The 23,297-nt window shown below is 30.9% G+C and overlaps 3 protein-coding genes across 8 annotated transcripts in view; 2 read left to right on the top strand and 1 right to left on the bottom strand.

The window, feature by feature from the left end:
* Positions 1-1,952: 1,952 nt before the first annotated feature.
* Atg5 (Autophagy-related 5) lies at positions 1,953-3,181 on the bottom strand. Its single transcript, XM_968747.4, has 4 exons — positions 2,820-3,181; positions 2,645-2,769; positions 2,399-2,593; positions 1,953-2,348 (listed from the first exon to the last, which is right to left on the bottom strand). The coding sequence occupies exons 1-4, from the start codon at positions 3,179-3,181 to the stop codon at positions 2,239-2,241; spliced, it is 792 nt and encodes a 263-aa protein (XP_973840.1). The 3' UTR covers positions 1,953-2,238.
* Positions 3,182-3,424: 243 nt separating this feature from the next.
* Positions 3,425-7,655, top strand: pit (pitchoune). Its single transcript, XM_008203132.3, has 8 exons — positions 3,425-3,614; positions 5,187-5,339; positions 5,535-5,795; positions 5,845-6,159; positions 6,206-6,507; positions 6,806-7,129; positions 7,181-7,358; positions 7,411-7,655. The coding sequence occupies exons 1-8, from the start codon at positions 3,425-3,427 to the stop codon at positions 7,575-7,577; spliced, it is 1,890 nt and encodes a 629-aa protein (XP_008201354.1). The 3' UTR covers positions 7,578-7,655.
* A 12,312-nt stretch (positions 7,656-19,967) lies between these two features.
* The window catches only part of how (held out wings), a 35,510-nt gene continuing 32,180 nt past the window's right edge, over positions 19,968-23,297 (top strand). For 2 of the 6 annotated variants that reach the window (XM_015984133.2, XM_064356004.1), the window contains exon 1: positions 19,970-20,241. In XM_015984133.2, coding sequence (XP_015839619.1) covers positions 20,115-20,241 — 127 coding nt within the window. In that variant the 5' untranslated portion in view covers positions 19,970-20,114. Of the gene's footprint in view, positions 20,242-23,297 lie in introns of all 6 variants that reach the window. The other 4 variants (XM_064356005.1, XM_015984139.2, XM_015984136.2 and 1 more) reach the window with 3 other exon arrangements.

The raw sequence follows: 23,297 nt of genomic DNA, 5'->3' as shown, positions 1-23,297 counted from the left end.
CAAAGCCAATGTATTGGTCGAATATTACAAGCTGATTTCAAGATGGTTTCGAGGACTAGACTGATAAAATTTCTTGCAATGAAAGTATAATATTTTGCCTTAATTTTTGTTTAAAAGAGAGAAACAAGTGATTAGTTTTTTTCTATATAAACACATATTTGAGATAAAAAGCCAATTTTGATCGTTTTTAAATCAGAACGTGTGTAAAAGGTCTTGGCAAATAACGCTTCAAGAACAAACGTACCTAATACCTAATACCTACTATTTGGCCAATGAAATAAGAATCCGTGTTTGTTTGTTATATACTACAAATGAAATTAATTAATTTTGCAAACATTTTTTTTGGCCTTTTCTCAAAGTGTTGAAATTGAATTAAATTAAATAAAAATTGTCTATTTTCCTTTGTTTTGGCTTCTATATGAATCTCATGCCTTTTTTAAGTTGGGTGATTATTTCGGGTTATTGCACTTCCACTACAGAATTCCAATATTTATGAGCTTGTATGACTTGGTTTTAACGTCCAGCAATAATCTCAGTAAGTATGATACGGTTGTAAATTTAATGATATGTATACAGTTAAAATATTTTTGGCCTCTTATTACTCATGTGCCCATTACCAAAATTTTTTTATTACCCAAACGTAAACCGGCTAATTGTGAAACAGACCAAGGTGGTGTTATTTTAGTCAACAGTGACACACCAGTAGAAAAACAGCCAATTTTCCTGTTTCAAAAAAGAAAATGCACCCACCTATTTGGCAACCAACGGTTGTTCGTCGCTTTATAACCAGTTATCTCATACCTTTCACAGTGAAAGTTTCAAGATTCATCTCTTTAAACTGTTATAAACCTTGATTACCCCACAAACATATTTATTACTCGAACTTTTCGTAGGGCGACGCCATACCATTTTAATTAAAATACATTTGCAATTGTTTTTTTGGTCAAGTTTAACTCTAAAAAAAATAAAAGATACGATTTTTAGTCTTTGATTGTAATACTGCCACATATTTATTTAAAATAAAAGTTACATAAAAAACATGCGTTGGTAATTTATGTTTATAAATGAAATTTGTAAAATTTGAATTACAAGAATTACATATTGATGACGGACTAGACACAAAATAGACCTTTCATTTTTTTGGCGAACATGCGTAATAAAATAACGAACTGGACAGCAAAACTCACGATTTTAAATTTACAACAGAAAAAATTCTTTTGTCGCAAAATCTATTAAATATAAACCAAATCGTGTATTCTGAAAGAAACTTTACATTACTAAAATTATTTTGAAAATTTCGGTGTCAGGTTGCATTTTTCCTGGAATGACTGATTGATTATCTACTTAACAATATTCACACGGCCCACCGATACAGCATTTTTTTTAAATTTATAAGCAAAATAATTTTAGCTACAGGTATTAAATAAGAGCGAGCTACAATGGTAGTGCAATGAGATCTATTAATATGCGAATACATTTCAGTCAAGTTGTTTAATTAGATTATTCACTGTGGATGGCGAGAAGGTCATCTATAGGTTGTAATGTAGAACCCGTGGGGGTATTACGCAACTAAGGCGATATTTTCATTCCTGGAATACTGTTATTAAGCCTTAAAATCACTTATATTCAAATTTAACGCAAGTTAATGAAACCATTATGATTTAAATTAGGAAACTAAATAAGTATGTACATCTATAGTAGCTTTTTTAAGATTAATATGGTCATAGTTAAAAAATACTTTAACAATAAACGAATTTATTATCAAGTTTTTTAAATAAAAAAGCAGTTATGCAACATACAATACACTTTCGTATTACGTGTAGTATATGTTTAACTATTCATCGTTATCTAATCATTATCAATTAATCATAATCAGCTTTTGATCTTTTAATAAAAAAAGACTACACTACGAGTGTACTTGAATTTATCATTATTTAATAAAACGCCCGAAATACTTGAAAGAACTTTATTTGAATGTAAAAATTTATAGTATAATTTTTTAAATATTTTGGCCTTGCATTGCAACAAAATGAATCTATCTAAACAATGAGAAGAGACAGTAATAAGTTTCTCATGGCAGAAAATAAATTTACCTACTACGTGTCTCAACATCCATAATTACATTTTGAATATATTATCTTTAGTCTTAACTAAAAATTAAGCTTGTGCACCTACATAACGTACATTTCACAATAAGGCAATAAATACAAAAGTTTTTGACAATATCACACAAAAGCTTTACGTCTGTACACACAAATGCAGAAAGTTATCTGGATAACTAAGATGTTCGGACATCCACTGCAAAGGTGTTTCAAGGGGAGGGATCATACCATGGGTTTTAATGACAACTGAAAATTAAAATATAGTATGTTGTACAAGTGATTGACACGAAATTTACCATTTTTTCCTGGAAACATTTCATTAATTAAGTCTTGTAGGGTTTTACGACGCCCATCTTCATCAACTGGTTTTATCAATTTCTGTCTATAACCATCATCCAAGTAACATTTAAACGGAATGTATTTGAAGTGTTCTTGCTCTTGTGAGACTTCCATGAGTTTACGGTTCACAGCCCAGAATTGATCAAACTTGTCTGTAATTATTTAAACAAAAAAAATGTTTAATTAAAGGTATAAATAATTACCATTTTGTAAGCCTAACCACAACTGATTATGGTCTTTTTTCTGCATATTACTCGCAATTTGTCCTCTGTGCTTCAACACATCGGCTTCCTTCAAGCAAGCCATGAAATATGACTCAACAGTCTCTCTGCAAAAACACATGAAAACTAAAAATTAAACAAGAAATTCCCAACACACTTGTTGCTGAATTTGTAAATCTGATTTTCTGGGAACTTATCGAAGTGGACAGTTATGTTCCACGGCAACTGATCATCTGAAGTGATAAGTAAATCATAGAGAACACCAATGGGATAGTGCCATTTCATGGGCTGTCCATCATACTCCAGCCACATTTCCCTGTCCTGTTTATCATTGGCCACATACCGTAGGAAATGTTTGCGCACTTTATCCGTAACCAAAGGAAAATAACTCAAACGCGGAACCATTAAATAAAAAGGGTCCGGTTGTTGCAATTCAACCACTTCATCAGGATCCAATTGAAACGAAATGGGTAGTTTACCCTCCCACACCTCACGCAAAATCTCCCTATCATTAGCCATATCTCGCACCTATCAGTTCTATTTTCCCATACTCTGTTATAATTATTCAAAACACGATAAATAAATCCACACTAACACGAATGAGTGACAGGAGAGTGGCATTTTAGGTTAGAAAAAACTTCTGACACAACTTTTACCAACATGGGAACATAAACCTTACCACAAAAAGTATTTTGACAGCAGCTTAACCTCAAATTCTGGAAAGTTCAAGCTCCTCACACGTGTTTTATTTTTTGTGTTAAAATGTCTATTCAGGATAAGGTGCTAATGAGAAAAATTAAAAAACGAGAAAAACAGAAATTAAAACTTGTGCAACTGAAAGAGAAAGAGAAAAATAAGGTGGTTGAGGAAGAACAGGATGAGGAGGGTTTTGTTCCCCAGGAGCGAAAGGGGGCCAAAAGGGGACAAAACGATGATACAGGGCCTGCTCGGAGTGAGTAATTTATTGTGGCATATTGAATTATTTTAGTTTTACGGCGTAAGAACGGACACTTCACTCAAGGAGTCTAGTTCCCAAGAATATAAATACTTCATTTGCTTCTAATGGAATTCTTAGCGCTTAATTTAAATATTAAAATATTTACAGGTGTATCAAGGGAGCAAAATGTTAATTTTCAGTTTGTTTTTATATTTTATTTTTTTCAGAAAGTCCCATTTAGTACCAAACATATTCAAGATATTATTTAACATATTCTTAATCTGCACAGTAGTCCTAGATGTAAACTGTTTCAAGGCATTTCAAATTTGCAAAGTGAAGAAAATTCGTTTGGCGCTCTATTTTTTTTTTTTTCAATTTGCACCAATTATCCAAAAAATTGCTCTTTCTAATAGTAAATTCAAATGAACACATGCTACTTTTGGTAAAGCTGTTCAATAGATCTGTATGCATTGGGTTATTAATAAAAATGCTTGTTTCATTTAGTTTTCCCTAAATTGTAAACAAACTGTACAATCCTTAAAGACTTTTGCGAAAAAACACTTATAACTCTTGAATTTTTCAAATATCTGTGGATATTATTATTTTGAAAAGTTTTTGAATTGACAAGGTTTTTTCGTTTTCTGAAAAGTTAATAAACCTGGGGATTGTAGGTACACTTTGGAAGATCTCTCATTTGAAAAAAAAAAGTTATTGAATAGTCTTGTTTTTAGTTTGTCTTAATTTCCCACATTTTTTGCTTTGAATTTGCCTGATTTTTTTATTATTTATACTTACGGTGATTCTACTGAAAGTACGAAAAGAACAGAATTTAGCGTTTGCTATATTATACTTATACTTTGTATTTTTCTCTGTGCCTGTGAATTTTTTCAGAATTTTTATACGATTTCTTATAATTAAAATAATTAATTAATTACTGTTATCAAGTAGTTATGCTTAAATTTTGTTTTATGAAATTTTTATAAGGGATTTTTGCTCGATAACATTATTTAAGCATCATTGTTTTAGAATAACACTAGCAATTGATTAATTAATATTTCAATATATTTTTTTTGGCATTAATATTCTTAATTAATTTTAATTTTTAATCTATTTTTATTTGTATTTTATTTAAACTTGACTGCTATGTTATTACTTATTAGTATGTAATACATTTTAAATAAACACCATAAAAATATATGAAAAAACTGTGTAAAAACATTTGACGTGGAAACTGAAGAAAGGCTGTGTGAAGGGTAATTACCCGAAACTAGTTTTCCAAAAATAAAAATATATACTAATCTGGGAGAAAACGTGTTTTCCTTGCGTAAAGTGTTGAACCCCAGATAGGGAACAAAAAAGGAAAAAAAATTCTCATTTTCTTTATTTTGCTTTGAATTTGCATGATTGCTTTTTTTTATTATACGACTAATGATGTTTTATATTTTTTTATATTTGTCTTTTTTTCTTTTATTATTCTTAATTTGTTTATACTTCATTAGGATAATTTTAATTAATAATTAATAATTACGTAATAAAAGTATTGAGAAACTTTTTAATTTTTTGTCTCTTGTTGTTTTCCTATTATAGAAAAAAAGAAGAAGAATAGGAAAAAGAAAGATCTAGATTTAGAACAGAGCCATGAAAGTGACAAAGAAAGCGAAAAAGAAGACGATGAGGAAAATAACGACGAGGAAGAACCCCAAGAGGCACAAACCGAAGGAGATGATGAACAAAATAAACGTACGTAGAGTTAGCATGAAAAAAAAATTGTCACAATATCGTATGATGAGTTTAAGGCGAATATGATCTCCTCGCATTGCCTTTCAGGCAATGCTTGAGTTGAGAATTTGCTGTGAATGCAACGAACATTCTGATCAATTTTGCCTTTTCTTGATTTTTTTTCTTAATTGCCACTTTCTTATCAATTATTTACAGTTCCTGGTGCCGAAACCACGTTGGAAATTCTAAGTAACTGCACGTTTGATTCTCTTAAGAACAAAGTTTGTGAAAACACCCTTAAAGCTATTGCTGATATGGGCTTCACAACACTTACTGAAATTCAAGCACGATCAATTCCTCCATTACTGGAAGGCCGCGATTTAGTCGGGGCTGCTAAAACAGGATCTGGAAAAACGTTGGCTTTTCTTATACCAGCAGTCGAGTTGATTTATAAACTGAAATTTATGCCAAGAAATGGTAATTTTTGTGTTATTTTTTGCGAATAAATTACTCATCTTGTTGGTAGGTACTGGTGTTATTATTATTTCACCAACAAGAGAATTGTCAATGCAAACGTTCGGGGTTTTAAAAGAGTTGATGAAATATCACCACCATACTTATGGCTTGGTCATGGGTGGGACTAGTAGGCAAACAGAGGCTCAGAAATTGTCCAAAGGGATTAATATACTAGTGGCTACACCTGGACGTCTTTTGGATCACATGCAAAACACTCCTGATTTTCTTTTTAAGAATTTACAGTGTCTTGTGATCGACGAAGCTGATCGAATTTTAGATATTGGTTTTGAGGAGGAAATGAAACAGATTATTAACCTTCTGCCAAGTAAGATAATTCACTCTTGCCAACTTAATTTCATTGTGTTATTTAGAACGGAGACAAACAATGTTGTTCAGTGCCACACAAACGAAGAAAACTGAAGCCTTGACGTCTCTAGCGTTGAAAAAAGAGCCGATTTATGTCGGTGTGGACGACGCTAAAAGCGAGGCCACTGTTACAGGACTTGAGCAAGGCTACGTTGTTTGTCCTTCTGAAAAAAGACTTTTGGTCTTGTTCACTTTTCTGAAGAAGAATCGCAAGAAGAAGGTGATGGTGTTTTTCAGCTCTTGCATGTCTGTGAAATTCCATCACGAGTTGTTTAACTACATTGACTTGCCAGTGATGTGCATTCATGTAAGTGATTTTTTTTATTCCATCGTAAAAGTTAAAATTGTACCAAGGCTCCAAGTTGATACAAAAAATTCTACGCGTAATTCGGATCAGTTTCTGTTGATTTGCGAAAATAATAAAAAGTTTGCAACCCAATATATTGAAGAAATTAAAAAAATATTATCATTTATGACGTTATACTTTTTTGGGTCACATTTTCCTAACATTTAATATAAGTAATACACACAACAAAAAGCATTATTACTGTATGGAATCACTATAATGAAACTTATTATTGGTCAATTTGTAATTTTTCAAATAGGGGAAGCAGAAACAGGCGAAGCGGACGACCACATTTTTCCAGTTCTGTAACGCAGAATCTGGAATTTTGCTCTGTACTGACGTCGCAGCGAGAGGTTTGGACATTCCAGCCGTTGACTGGATCGTGCAATATGACCCTCCAGATGACCCTAAAGAGTACATTCACAGAGTTGGCAGAACTGCAAGAGGTGAAGGAAGCAGTGGTCATGCTTTGCTAATTTTAAGACCTGAGGAACTTGGTTTCCTTAGGTATCTAAAACAGGCTAAAGTACCGTTGAATGAGTTTGAGTTTAGTTGGAATAAAATTGCCGATATCCAGTTACAGGTCAGTTAGATTATTTGTTTTATTTCCCTCATGTGAGCAATGTAATTTCAGTTGGAGAATTTAATTGGCAAAAATTATTTTTTGAACATGTCGGCGAAAGAAGCGTTTAAGGCTTATGTGAGAGCGTACGACTCGCATCATTTGAAGACCATTTTTGATATCAGTACGCTTGATTTGGCGAAGGTTGGGTTGTCGTTTGGGTTTAAAGTACCACCAGCTGTGGATTTAAGTAAGTGCTAACTGTTAAATTTCATGTCATTTTTTTGTTATTTTTTTTGTAGAAGTTACTGTTAAAAAATCTGAACGCCCTTCTAAGAGAAAGGGTGGGGGCGGCTTTGGTTACTACAAGAATTTGAATGCAATGCCGAGTAAAGATTACAAGAAGAATGTTGTCTACAGACAACCTAAACGCAAGGGCGGCTCAGATAAACGCCAGTTTTCAAGATGAGAAAATATTTTAAGTGTTTTAGATTAATATCATATATTTTACATTATGGATTATGATAATAAATACTTTGGACTCTTATTGAGTGTTTTTGTATCTGTTCCTAATCATCCTGTGCATTTTTATTTAAAAATGTTTATAACATATGCAACCAATTATACAGATAAAATTGCTCAATATTTTATTAACATTTTTTTATTTTGAGAGAAACCATAAAATTTTTTTTTTAAATTTCACTGTTACGTGTTTAATTAAAAAAAAAGTATTTGCTGAACAGAAAATGACCAAAGTGACTCAGTTGGCAATGTTAAATTTTATTTTTTAGTTTGGTTTTGACTCGATTGCCACAAAATTGTACTCAGAAATAGATAATTTCGTAATTAAAACGGTTACAAGTCATTGTAGATAAATTTTTATTTTTATTTTTTGTTATATTTATTTTTGGTAGTTTGGAAAAATTAAATATCTCTAATAAGGCGAAAAGTTGTACTAATGATCGAAAATAACGTGTTTCTCGATTACTTAGTCACCTGATGATTATATGATTATAAAACCACTTCAAAAGCATTTTGCTAATGTTCATCATTTTTATGCGATTATTTTACTGTATTTGAAGAAATTGAGTTTTTAAAACAATCAGGTGTAAAGAACTCTTACAACATTCGGATTATTGTTATTGACCGCACCTTTTGAACAATTAGTACAGTTACTCTCATTAGCAAGCATCTGCGAAAATGATTAAATTTAGGTAAAATGCACTTTGGTAATGAATACATTGCGCAAACACATCGCTGCAGAGATGGCAACTGGTTTGAACACTGACCCAAATGGGCAATATCCGCTTTTAGATTTAATTAATTTGACTAAATTTTTTATTAATATTTAGTGAGTCACGTCGACATTTCCAACAAAATCGTTCTCATTATAACAAAATTGATGTTTCCGCTTCACTCAAACGAACATTGTTATTTGTTTGAATCAATTACCAGTTTGTTTAAAAAAATCGTGTACCGATTTTGTCAGTAGTTAATGTAGTAATTGTTATGAGGTGAGCGCTAATCAGATATTGCATGTTTACCTGCCTCCATAACTTCTTCAATACCATATTTGTCAGTAGTCGAGTCCACGCGTAGGAGGACACGTGAACAAGCGTAGGTTGATACAAAAAAAGGTTTAGACTTATCCTCATACCTGTTGGAACACGAATTTCGAAAAGCATAAATTTTTTGACAATAATTGTTGTGATAAAATTATGGGAATGTGTGACAGTAAAACAGGAAAATCATTGATGCATTCGTTTGTCTTGCATAAATTGAGATCGGTATCGGTGTTTGGCTCTAAAATAAATAAATACAGGGCGATAAGAAAGAGTGTAGGCTTCCACCTTCGAAATTTCTTGCCTCAAGAGCTACTGAAATACAATGCACACCCTTTTGCTTGATTAATGCGACGTGTTCAAGGATCTCTTACACAATTCGAAGAACACACGGGAACTAAAATGATAAATTACCGCTTTACTTTGAATAAAAAAAATATTGGGTTGGAGGGAATTGATCGGAACAGATTAATTTATAATTTTGTGACTACTGTAAACAAAATTGCGAAACTCGCGTTTAAGTGATTTAGTATGTAGGCAGTTTTTGAAACAACATTTCGATTAAGTAATAAAATTAGCAAGTCGAGTGAAATCTGTTTTTGGGCACAATTGGTTCCTTTATTTTTTAAAATCGTGTTAATTGCACTTGTGATGCAAATTTCCTAAGAGTTTTTTTCAAATAATGGCAATTAATGTCACTGCGACCACGCAGTTGGGAATGGAAAGTATAAAGTTTTACCATATAAATGAAAAACAGCCTACAGACGCATCTATAATTGGCAATAGGAAAGAAACTTTCTAAAAACCAGGAAAATATCAGAGAAAATATTTTAATTCGTCTCCGAAAAAATCGAATCGTGTTACAAGACCAAGTTTGAATCGGATAAAAATTCCTGTATCAATACGATTAATCGAGTGATTTCTCTGAAACAGACCTTTCCATTATGGGCGATCTTAGATAGGTTGCCTTCGGCATAGCGTGGGTGTTTTGGCGGCTGGTTTGATCCTCTGAAGGACATGACTCACTCTTGCATAACATATTGCACTTGTAAGTGCCTTTTATCACTCTATCGAACCTCCCGGCCACACTGTATATTATCATTTTATTGAATTAGTTGCGGCCTTCGTGGCCGAAAGATGAAGGGTCAAGGTGGCAGTTTAATTTATAAATTTTCAAACTGACTTCGCGATAAATCCGTTCACAAAATCTAGGTCTGCAAACAGATGCGTTTTCAACGCCATTTGCATATTTGATCAATCACATTTAAATATTGTTGGAGAAATTTTTTGGCAGAAAACATTAAGGCGATTTTACAACTTCATAAATTTTGGGAATTTTTTCGAAATTTTTAATATATGGTAAAACACGTTTTTGCGGAATAAATTGTTTCATGACAAAAAATACAAAAGGAAATTGAAAATTATTTATGGTATTTTGGTATTTATCAACATTTAATTCTAAACGTTGAGTTTTTATTCAGAAAGATAAAAAATTAATCTGACAACACAGAATTATGGTACACATTCAAGAATAAAAATAAGTATACAACTCGGTATACAAGTATTCAAGCTATATTTTTATTATACTCGTACATATCTTAGAAATTAATAATCCCACTGAACCCTTTTGTACTGCTTTGTTTTTTTTCTTTAAATAATAAAAATAGCAAGAATAATTCAAGTAAAATTTTATTAAAACTGTCAAGAGAAGTTGACAATACTTAGGGTAGGGTGGAGCAGTATCGGACATGGGGCAACTGGGAATATTTTTAAATTATGGTCTTTGCTAAGTCTGAGCTTGCATTAATTGGTGAAGTGTCTGCAGGTAACAATAACTGCACACAGTTTTGTAATTTCTAGCAATTTGGTGTAGGTTTGGACAATAGTCCTGAGGTGCTAGAAGATTGAATAAAAAGGTTCTTAAACAATGAGAACTAAATATTTTCCTAAAAAAGACGATAATTCTACAGTCATCCCAACTGACGTTGCAAAGTTACCTAAACCTTACAAAATATTCTCTTTTTTTTAAGTTTGACGTAATTTTTTTCCATAGATATTAAAACTCAGTAGAATATTCTTCAATAGTATTTTATATTTTGGTAACAAACAAATTATTATTATTAGACAAATGCGCTATTATTTAAATTGAACATTTCATTAAAAGACTACTTAGTATAGAGGTTGAAAATTGTTAATACAATTGTAATCAAGTGTAAAAACTTGGTGTAAACTGTGAAATAATTTTTTATTTTTTAAAGTTTTCCGATGCTGCCCTAAAACAATGCAATGGTGAATTGATTTTATTATTTTTTAATGATTCTAAGGTCTGGACTATTGTTACTGTTTTTATTTATTATTCAATATATTTATTTTATGATTGGTCTTTTTGCGGAAATTTTGCCGAGACTACTTAACCCAGTACAAAAATTATAACAAAACAAGAAAAGAAAAAGTGGAAAGTAAGTAAAAAAGTAAAAAAAAGATGTGTTTATGGGCTGTTTATGTGTTTACTTAAAATTGTGTAAGAAGAAAAAGACTTTTAACTTTTGAAATGAGCTGTAAACAGAAATTTCATTATAATCTATAAGCAAATGATCTCTGAAACATATCTAATTGAAAATTTGGTAAAGACAATAAATTAGGAAATTAAGTTTGCATCGTAAAGAATTAGTTAACTCATAACTGACTGACGTGTACATGTGAATTTTTTTCGAATTCTTCTACAATTCATTGTGATTAGAACTAGTAGCTATTAAGTTGCTCTAAAAAAATAAATTTTCCACTTTTAAAAAAAATTTTGTTTACCTTAGCAAGCAGTCAACACAAGCAACAGTGAATTTGAAAAAACTTTATTCGTCTTTACAATTATACGTAAATTTTTATATGAAAAAAAAATTAATTTCTTTTTTTACAAGATTGTTGCATTTCCAGGTTGAAAATTATTATTTTAGTAAAGTGTTCATAACAGATTCATTGCAAAAAATTAAATTTTCTTATGCTAAACAAACGACGTTTAATTGTTGTTTATTAAAAAACTTCGAAAACAAATGCCACAGTACATCCAAAAAATAATTAATTAAGTATCTCAATTAAATATTTAAATGAACGTAATTTTGGGGTTAGTGCATTTTTTAAAGCCTCTTTTGTTAAAATTATCGTTTGTTTTAGGATGACACTAGAAATTTCGATTAACTGGTAGTAATAATGACTAATAACAATCATAAAGTTTGTGCGTTAAAATAAACTTTTAGCAGACTCACCTTGTATAAAAAGTACATAATCTACAAATGTAATAATTTTTTCATCGGAAATAGACAGTGGTGGAGAACATGAATGATAAGAATCAAAAATACTTTAACAACACTTAGATATTTAATTTTTTCTGTTTGTTTTACCCGGAAATTCCTTTCTATTTCATGCTGCACTTTTTCACCTGTACCTGTTCAAGCTTCGTCATGACCAAATATTTGTTCGAATAATTTTTTACACCAAAATTAGACGTATAAGGGGCTTGATCTTTATCTTTTAAGACAAGTTGTTTGTTGACACACTGTTTGCCTAATTATTAGTGAGAAGATAATTTGATTACCGGCTGTTGGGTTGATGAAGAGTTTAGTTCTCATTGAGAATTTTCGATCAAAATTTCAAACTTTAAATTACATAATAATAGATCTCTGTGAGGAGATTTATGGAAGAATGCTAAGTAGGTGTACTTATATGGCGAAGATGCGCTATAAATTGTGGCATACAGATCTCAGGATCTATTCCCATGTCCGTCCGAGTGATTTTCCCGGTTTGAGATAAAATAAGAAAGTTTGTTATCGGAATAAATTTTATGAGTTTATTTAGAAACGTGCGTTCTCGAAGAATTACGGGAAAAGTAAATTGCTCTGAATTTACCTACAAGACGTAATTTATGCTCGTGTCTCTACCGTTTCTGTCATCCCATTATGGATAATAAATTATTCATATTATTAGTAATGTTGTTTTTCTTGCGATCTAATGTAATCAATAATTACGACACGACCATAATGGGCAATTTCTTCCAGCAATAAATTAATTTTCAACTTGTAATTGAAAATTAAATTTAGAATGCTACTAGATACGCATCTGTAAAAATTTGAAGAGAATGCAGTCTGCATTTCAATGAAATCTGATCAATTATGATATTATTTTGTTCCACATTCGAGAGAAACGGAGGTTTGGCTCGCATTTATTTAATATTTCATAACGGGAAGCCATAATAAACAAATAAACCGCGTTTACCACAATCTCCCCAATCAAAAACATTTTTTGATATATCTTCCGACATTTGTCTAAAGGTAGGTTGCTTGACGTCATGGTGAAGTAGGTGCCAGTCTTTCCAAAACAACGACCCACAAGAAACTACCATGTGGTCGAAACCCCATATGCAGAAAGTAGAACCTTGCTCACCTGATCGTAGGCTGCCATCAACCAAAATAGGAACATACCGGTAATTGCGCATTGGAAAAACATAACAGTGTATGTAACCACATTCACCAACAAAAGACATAATGTTTGTCGAGTTGCTTAATATGTTTATCTCATGCTGCAACCGATTTTGCATTTGATGAGAGCACTAAGGATGTGGTCCAGTTGTTTTCCCACTTGAGGAAGGGTGTTTGGATGGGATGTGGGATGGAGTTCGACGACTGTGGTGCTTCCCACAGATACAGATAAATCACATTAATTACATATCTCAAATTGGGGATAATAACAGGGTCCTTAACTAAACTTTTTGTCCAGGTGTAGGTTTATTTTCTTGAAGAAATAAATTAGTCACAGAAAATAATGTCGTGAGAAAAGGGAGATTGCTCAACTATTGCCGCCCCTGTCTACATGACTACATTTCTTCAATATAAAAATAATTCAGAAAATAAGGAAAAATTTACAAACTCTGAATTTTTCTTAGTGACAGGGGGACATTTTTTGTCGTACTTTGTGATACAAATCACACTTTTGTGACAACTCCATTAAACAGCTAAATTACTCGAAAAATAAATGTTAGAGATGTTGGGTTTTAATATACATTAGCTCTATTAACTTTTGAGTATTGGAATCTGATAAATACATATCATTAAATATATATCTGCTTTTAACTTTAACTTCGTTTTTTTCATCAAATGATTTTTTCTTAATATTCTAAACTTCTAAACGAAGTTCTAGAACGATTTTTTACAAAAGATAATTCTGAAAATAAAATTAATAAACCTGAAAAAGATCCTTCTAATGTCACCAAACATGCATTAGATTTTAAAATGTTTACCTACTTTTTAACATATATCTATTAAAAAACTACCTTTTATTTAGTATTTTAGAAGTTTTTTGACTAGAAAATACACAAATTTGGTGATTTTTGAAGAAATTATGTCTATTTTCGGTCAAAAACGTGTTAAAAGTCACAAAAAAGGTAAAAACTATTTTAAAATTGTAGAATCAACTTATACGCCGGGTATCTTTTGACGAAATCTGGTAAAAAATTAAAGAATTAAATTAAAAAAAAGTGTAGAAAAGATAAGTAAAACAACACGTACACAAAAATAAGAGATTGAGAGAACACATAGACGTATAAACGTAAAGAGGAGCATAAAACTGACAGAAATAAGAAAATAATGCGGCAAAAGGTAAAAGTACTTAAAGCACCAAATTTTAAACGTAAGAGCACATCCTAATCAAGGTAGAATACTTTTTGTCTTGAGAGAAAAAGAGATGAACGTAAAGGTGAAACATAACTTCAACTTTAAAGTTGAATCCTTAGATAACTTTTGTCTTAAATTATAAAAAAAATAGACGAAAATATTTAATTTATGTCCAAAAATTTTTAGTTAACTGAGTTTGTTTAGTAAAGTCCCGAGAAACATTGTTGATAAAAATCATGGCGCACGTCCACTATTTTTGACTGGAAAATACACAAATTTGGTGATTTTTGGAGAAATTATGTCCATTTTTAGTTAAAAACGTGCTGAAGGAAAAGTCACAAAAAAGATAAAAACAATTTTAAAATTGTAGAATTAACTAAAACACCCTGTATCTTTTGATGAAATCTGGTTAAAAATGAGATATAGATATCGATTTATAGAGAATCTCTGGTCTCTGGTCCCTGGTTTTTATTACACACTGTGGAATAAATAAATAATAAATAAAATAAAAAAACAATGACATAATTTTTCTAACATTCTGTATAACATAAGAGCTCAAAATACCAATATAAAACAACCTATTTTTCTGTTGACCTTTAAAATTTCGGAAAAAAAGGAATTATGTATTTGTAAAACTTGGAATAAGTACCTTGTTTTTTGATATTTAGAAACATGGTATTTGTTGTTCATTTTCCTTCCAATGCTCCAAAATCTCCCGATGATGTGATATTTAATACCGCTTTTAGCATCGTTCTATTCCTTTGTGTTGATGTTTAATTTGACTAAGTACACTAAAAATAACCATCACAGAATTTAGCTTTGGGAAATTAAAATGTAAAAATTCATAAAAGTTAATTTATTCATGAGTCACTCGTAACAACTTGTTTAGATTTTAATACACTGATAAACGCTAAGCTTCTTTGGTATTGCGTTAGCGACTATGTATTGAAAAGATTTGGGAAAGCTCGTTTTGCCTAAATTTCATTGAAATTCTCATCCAATTTTGAGTCATTTCACAATTGAACACATTCATTCATTTCTTAAGCCAGTTTCCTAAAAAGTCACATATGTGTCATATTTTGAATTTCTAAGTGAGGTGGGTTGGTATTTGTTTGTAACTTTTATTTTTGTAATTTATCTGTTGTGCCTGAGGTAATTGCGACTCGAAACAGATATTTATAACATCATTCAAATTCTTCGGAATTATTATAAAGATCAGAGTTCGACGTAATTAGGAATTCGATACACAATCTTCATCTTTGAGGTTGTAACGAATCAATCACTATCTTAGCCAAAGATGAATGGATTGTAGCACCTGTTAAACGCTGTGTTTATTGTAGAAGACACGTTTCACTAATTTGTTAATAAAAAATCTTTTGTGCTAAAGTAACTATGTCAAGAGTGAAGCAATAAAATGTTACCACCCGTTTGAAATATTTTATTGCTGCAAATTGGAGGATACTTAAGCATTTAGATTAATGAAAGACTTATTCCATAATCAGGAATATCGTAAAATAAACACAAATAAATGTAGGCCTACGACCTAATGGCTTAACGAGGATGTAATTAAATAATTAAAAACGTTCGAAGTAATTAATTATAAAATTAATAACAATAAATTATGATAGAGTCGTCTAAATGCGAAAAAATGTAATAATAATAATTGTTGGCCAGCCCACTCCAATTCCCTAATCTGAGCACTTGTTTGGAGTCAACAACTAATAGGTGGGTTGTTTTCATTGCCATTTTCTCGACAATTCGAGTTAATATGACATCTATAAATTATTCACGTTGTGGGTTTAGCAAAGGATGTGAACGATCAATACGACATAACGCCCAATATTAAAATTACAATATTAATAAGACCAAGGTAATTGGAGTAACCTTATAATTTCTGTAATGAAAGGAAGTGGTGCTTTAATGGCCTTGCGTTGGCAAAACTTAGATTCTTTAAAAAGTTTTATTAATTTATGATTACTTACAAATTTTACAATCGATGATGGTATTGCTGGAAATGACGAAACGTAACGACATATGTTCCTGGTAATTTGTTTTTTATTAAAAAAATAGCTAGTTATTAATAAAATCGAAGATAACATCGCTTCTGTTGTGCCACTAATGAGGCACTTTAAATATAGTACGGAACCAGAATAGTAAAAAAAGTAAAAGTATTGCTGTTCTTTTTTAAAGAGCATTAAAATTCCAGTGAAAATCTATGTATTGTTTGTTGGTGTTTAGTTTCCCAAGGAGCCGAAATAAACGCCAGAATAGTTAATTTGTAAATTTAAACGCACTAAGGAGTGAAAAATGGACAAAAATAGTCATGATTCTAGCAACAACAGATTCAGAAGGTGCAAACAACAGACATCTGAAGATTAATGGTTTATTTTTAATTAATTGTTTTTGCTATTATAATGATTTTATTGCTTTTAATGTCAGTGTTTATAAAAAAATCAATTTAAATAAGCCACAATGCACAACGTGCCAAAAATCATTACTTTTGTTCATTATTTTGGTTTGACATTTTGAAGTTATAATGAAATGATCAAGGTAGACAATTATTATGACATCATTCAAAACATTTAGGTCTCACACCTAATTGGACTAGCAATTTGGTGAGTCACTAAACAAGAGGCATCTTGAATGTAGGTAACAATGTTGCTGGAACAATAACACTATTAACAAAACTGAAAACACTTCGAGTGTATTTGCAAGTAATAATTTTCGGAGAAAAGGTACAAAATTTTAATTTTGATTTGTACGTTAATGCCAAGTGTTAAAATATTTCTATTAATTTCGGGATTGAAATGGTCTTATAGACACGCTTGAAAGTCTATTTATGGTCAGTAACTTTTATCGGACAACATGTGGTGCGAAAACCACAAAAATTTGTTACCCAATCTAGTATTAATAGAGTTTCTGAAAAATTTTGAATTGGTTTTAGAGTAAATTTTGAGTGTGTAACAAATGAATTATTAACGTTAATTGAAAATTTTTAATAAGTCCAAGCTCTAAAATAACTAAATATGATATGTTTCCTAAGAAGAAAACAGTTATTGAATGAAATAATTAATTATTTCATTATTTTAATTGTCACTATTAACAATGTTTTTAAACAAGAAATGTTAATGTTTTGTTGTTAGAGCATAACATAACTTAAATTTTTATTTGGCATAATTAAAGATTTTTTATTAATAGTTTTGAAAGAAGCTGAAAGTTTTTTTACGTGAATTTTTTAATTGAATAATTCTTTTTTGCTCTATTTTGTTCTTAATATTCCATTATAATTCTAACGAATTTTTAGATAATGTACAATTTCCGAAACAAAATATGTTAGGAAAGAAAATGAAACTGACTCATAAATTTCTCAAAATAGCTCGAGGAAGTAGTGACAGAATATTCTGACTGAAAGATTTGTCACTTATTTAGTGTGAATAATTAGGCACATTTACTTATATTGTGTACACAAATGAAGGTCGAAAATTATGAATATTTTTAAATTACATTTTACATTGTTTATTACAAGTAGCTTCAAAATGTTTTTTGGTAAGTATTAATGGTAGTTTTGGAGAAAAATGTTTTTTCTAAAACGGGCAGAAAAATCACCGAACTGTGTGATTATGATTACATTACAAGGTAATGCATCTTTTATTTTATCGCAAAATCTAATTATGAAAATAAATTCTTAGATTAGAAATAATTAAAATAGGTATTATAATGAATCGAATTTTGTCATTTCTAGTGTCAATCTGAATCAAGCAGTGTTTAATTGGTATTCACGTTTGAATTTTTGCAGACTTTTTGCAGACTCACCTTGCATATTTTGTTAATTAAAAACGCGATGATTTAACCAGTTTTCGTTAAAAATAAACATAATAATAAAACTTACAACTTGCATTTTTCGAGCGTTTAGCACTATTTTGAAATAAAAACGCACTGTTTTGTCGCGAAAGTTGAAAATTCACTAATCTGGATCAAAAATGAAATTATTACCTCTTTTGAGCTTTATTAACTAACACATTTTTTATCAAAAAACGCAAGTAAGAGATTTACTTAAAAACTTCAATTTTTGTTTGGTTGTTTCTAGGAGCCGTGTTTTTTATAATAATACTTTACATGATACATAGGTAATTTCAGCTATTTTTTTAATTCGAAAATATTCAGACGCATGAGGTTACGGTGGTGCTAATTTTTTCTAAAAATTTTTGCATACATTTATCGATATTTAATTCTGGATTTTTGGTATAGAATTTTTCTACATGGTCTTTTGCTACGTTCCTACAAAAATGTCCGTTGTATGGAGGTGACCATTAGGGGAAATTTTACTGTTAGTTATTTTTATTGTTGATAAAGTTTTGTTGCGGTCAGGATTGTTAGACAACGTTAATATATCATTTATATAAAATTCGTTATTTATCAACAACTTTAATCCATATATTTATTTTACTATTTTTACCTTTCTCTCTTTCTTTCTCTTATCTACCGCATACCATTGAGTTGGTATACGTTTCGTAGACTCACCCTGGATGTATGTATTATTGAAGTTTTTGTTTTAAGTTAGTTTCTTTATTATTTTATTATCATGACTTTATTTCTTTATTATTATGCCTTGCTTGCTTCACCTTTGATTTGGCTTTGAAGAAAAACAAGAAAAGAATGTATGTTATAATTAATATTAGTGTTATTTATTCAACGAGTTTAGGTGTAAATTGGATGCTTTAATAATATCATGAGTTGATTTTTAAACCTCGAGTGATAACGAGTGAATTCTTCGAATTAGACTCAACAAGACTTAAAATTGCTTTAACTCTTTAAAAATAATCTGACGTTCCTATTGAAAAATGCTAAACACTTTCAAAACTTCCTTACACAGGAGAAAACCTGTAAATCTTGACAGTGTGGAAGAATAAAGTGTTTTAATGGTTTTTAATGTTGAGCCTTTGGTAGAGCTAAACAAATTTTAAAAGTGATTGTTACTATAAGTTATCAGTGATAAATTATTATGTGTAATAGACAGAATACCCAAAAATCAATCCTGTTACTGTTTATAAAATTGACAAGAGCTGACTGCGTAAAGGGTACATAAAATTTTGTTGTGAAATAACAGATGTTTACTTGAATACCTACATAAATTAAGTAGGATTATTTTACAACTATTATTTATGTTGTTTTGTATTGTTCACTGAGTTAGAATATTGACTAAAATTCTCTAAACAAAAAAGGATCTATGGCATGGCAAAGCATAGTATAAATCTGCCATAAAATGTAAATACGAGTCATACCTAACTGGCAATAAATATTTTAACGACAGGCGGGAGCCCTAAATGGTATTCTAATGAACTCCTGTCTGCATTTTCAAAAATTTGGTAAAGTAAATGTGATACAGTCAATCAGTCATGTTGATTGTTCACAATTCCCATGAAACATTCGTCAAATTTCTTATCAGTCGTGCCATTATCGCTGAAATTCCGTTCCTCGTAAGGTCTCAGTCAGTGGTGGCGCCTTCGCAGCAAACCCCCAAAGAGATTAAATTAAATCGGAAAAACTTGGGCGCCCCTTATAAGGCCAATTCAAAGTGCGCAGAGCTGACTTTGAAACTACGCAGCCGCGAATCAGAAATGGACTCCCGTTCAACTTTAATACCTCCTACCACCTAGTTGCTCTTTCTGTGCTTAACTCAGTCGAATTTTGTAGTGCGTCGAGAAAGTTCGTGTTAAAACTCCATGAAATCACCCCAGTAAACAAAAGTTAGCAAACAACGTGTGGGACATTTTGTTATACAAAATGTGTGATACAACGAATGCCTCGACGCAGAGCATAGCGGACTATTTAGCACAGTTACTGAAAGATAGGAAACAACTAGCAGCCTTTCCCAATGTGTTTATTCACGTTGAGCGTCTCTTGGACGAAGGTGAGTCCTCCAGGGCGAATTTTCGCCTCTGGCAAGCACCCTCCCCAAGTGGAGTGGCGAAAATCACGCTTTTTACCCTTAAATCGCCGATATCGCAAACATGTGATAGGTCATGACGTATTGTTGACCTAGACGGAGCGCTTCTGATCGTTCAACCCATCACATACCCGCTCTCCGACGTGGAAAAACACCAAATTTTTCAAAATTTCGCACAAATGTACCGTCTTTGGGTGATTTTATGAACGGCAGGCGTGGCTTTATTACGCTCGCTGCCTTGGTATGTAGGTAAACTCGACCGCTGGAGTGCAGACCGGCTCAGTAAATTCATTTATTCTGAGACAAAGCGAAAACTCTAACTCATTTGCCGGACAAATTACCGACGATGATGTCAATATAGACGGCTCGCTTTTTTTGTAACACGTGTGGGCGTACTGGACGTTTTTCTACGCCACTTACCCATGGTACCCTCCATGGGCGCAACAGGTTGATGGGTACCTGCGTTCTCTCATTGTTATGCACCCTTGTAGGGCTTGATTCGTTAATGGCTTGTCTGATTGAGATAAGGTTTCGAGCTTTTTCAGATAATTTTGATTGGTTATCGGAATTTGTTCCATTGTGAGTGGATGATTGCTTTTCGGATTAAATCCGGTTAGCCGGAGTCGAGATCACAATGTGTACCTGACCAGAATAACTCTGTAATTAATTAATTATTGCAAGGGTTTTGCGGGATTATCGAATTAACTTTATTCTTAAGGGTAGTCACTTATGGTAAATATTGGTTAATTTATTCAAATTTTTATTGGAACGGGGACACCTTTTGTCGTACTTTGTAATACAAATCACACTTCAAATTTCAAATGGTATGAACTGCATGAACTGCTCGAAAAATGTTAGGAATATTGGTATTTTAATATACACTGCTCTACAACAGTTACCTAAGTCTAATAATTGTAACACCAAACAAATTCTATTCATTTTCGAACATTGAAATCTAATAAAACAAATTACTATGTGTCTCTAGCTCTAGCTAGAGTTGCAAAAGATATTTCTGAAAATTAAATTTATAAACCTGAAAAAGTTCTGTCTAATGTCACGAAACATGTACTAGATTTTTAAATATCTGATTTACTTTCTAATACTATATCTATTAGAAAATTATCCTCTATTTATTTAGGAAGTTTTATTGTTTTTAAAAAAACCAAAACATTTTACACTTTTTTCGATAATAGTATTATTGTAGTAACGTTTTCTTTGTACATCATTAATTTTTTATTACCCCAAACTGCAAGGATCCTTCAAGCTTTTTTTTGTCAAAAACATAATTTTCTGTATTGTTTATTACTCAGGTTTTTTCTACCATTACTCATCGTGAATTTTCTTTAATATGAATTGAAACTATTTACTCAAAACTGACGAAGTAAAAAAATACAGCGAAGACTAAAAATCTGATCAGTTGATTTAAAAAACGTATGCAACCCCGTGTATACAAGGTATTTTTTTTCAAAATAATGATGTTTTTGCCGTCTTAGGCTATAGCCCTTTTAGCTTATAGTTATGTGAATATGGCATTAAGGGGAGGGGAGTAGTCATAACTTATGACTCATAAGTCATATCATCGTACTCAATAAATTATTCTTTACGTTAGACCTTTATATGTTTCTTGGAAATATAACCTTTCTCACTCGCGTACAAAAGCTTTTAATTCAAAAGTTTGATAATCAAAAATTCTTGTGAAAAACATTGAATCAAAGAAATTGGTTTTTCAACCCCCGAAATGGGTTAAATAAAATAAAATAAAAGTTTTTTTTAAGATTATTTAAAATAGGTAATAGATATTATCAAAATTAACAAAATTAACGAATAATAACTAAATTAAAAAAAAGAATACAACTGAAAATTTTGTTTTACAACCTCATATCTTCCTTCTAGATAAAGCTATAAACTTCAGTTTTTTTTGCAAAAGATTCTTTAATGAATTTTCCAAGTAACAATTTATGTTTTATGACGGTTTGGAAGAGTGTTATAAGAATAGTTCTTAAGACTATTTAGAATAAGATTTTTGCTTTAACAATATCTACATGAGTGTCTTGAACGCAAAAATGCCCACTCTTTATGAGGTTGTCAAGCCTACTTATCATCATTAACTTTATAAAACTGTTTAGTTTTTAAAAATAGTTTTAAAATTGTTTTTAGACATTTTCAAAGAGTCTTATAAAACCTGATCAGGATTTAAAAAAGGTTTTTTCAGAGCTGTAATAAAGATAAAAGTAGTAGGTATAGACAATTTTATTTTAAAATATATGTATTCAATATTCATACATATTTGTTTTTTATTACTATAAAAATGTGATCTATTTAAAATTATTTATAAAAATATTAACTGTCATAAGTTTTAGGTAAACTTGTTTAATTGATTTTTATAAAAACCGCTATAAGACACATAGACAAAGCACTTGTAATTTAATAAAAATAACAAAAACTACAAGTATTTTGATAAAATAAAAAAAATAGAACCTTTTTAAACCACTTAGCACACAGAATATTGGCGAAGAAAATATGTATATGGTGGATAGTTATTTTGGCTCTTTTAATTATTTATAAATTTTTGGTTTTGATATTAACAGTCCAGTGGTGTCGTTTTTTCTTTAATTAAAGTTTAATTTTTTTACAAAAAAATGACTTGTAACTCTTCACTTTTGCGAAATAATTTTATTTGACGCGTTAAAAGAGCCAATGATGTGTGGTTAAAAATTTAACAGTATGGAATCATTTCTGAAAGCTAATGACAAAATGATTTTGTTGCAAATGTCACGATGCGAGATAATGTTGACACACAACATGCTACTGATCACGTTTTGAAGAATCAGATTTTATTTATGCTTATCGAGATGTTGAATCACTTCAAATAGCACACATTTCTTTGACTCCCTTTGATCTCAGTGTGCTACGACATGATGATATTCTTTATCATATTTAAACGATCAAAGTTGTAATATAATCTGTGCTAACTAAATGATCGTGAAAATATCCTTCTTGTTTAAAGGTGAATGACATTT

Source organism: Tribolium castaneum, chromosome 4 (assembly GCF_031307605.1).
Source record: "Tribolium castaneum strain GA2 chromosome 4, icTriCast1.1, whole genome shotgun sequence".
Taxonomy (NCBI): Eukaryota; Metazoa; Arthropoda; class Insecta; order Coleoptera; family Tenebrionidae; genus Tribolium; species Tribolium castaneum.
The sequence above is the reverse complement of the archived record's forward strand: the minus strand, read 5'-3'. Positions and strand labels throughout refer to the sequence as shown.

Coding starts and splice junctions, on each gene's coding strand:
- Atg5 (XM_968747.4), bottom strand. CDS start 3,181: ATGGCTAATGATAGGGAGATTTTGCGTGAGGTGTGGGAGGGTAAACTA. Junction 2,770..2,819: donor ATTTACAAATTCAGCAACAA/GTGTGTTGGGAA, acceptor GTGTTTTTGCAG/AGAGACTGTTGAGTCATATT. Junction 2,594..2,644: donor GTGGTTAGGCTTACAAAATG/GTAATTATTTAT, acceptor AAATAATTACAG/ACAAGTTTGATCAATTCTGG.
- pit (XM_008203132.3), top strand. CDS start 3,425: ATGTCTATTCAGGATAAGGTGCTAATGAGAAAAATTAAAAAACGAGAA. Junction 6,508..6,805: donor TGCCAGTGATGTGCATTCAT/GTAAGTGATTTT, acceptor TTTTTCAAATAG/GGGAAGCAGAAACAGGCGAA. Junction 7,130..7,180: donor TTGCCGATATCCAGTTACAG/GTCAGTTAGATT, acceptor ATGTAATTTCAG/TTGGAGAATTTAATTGGCAA.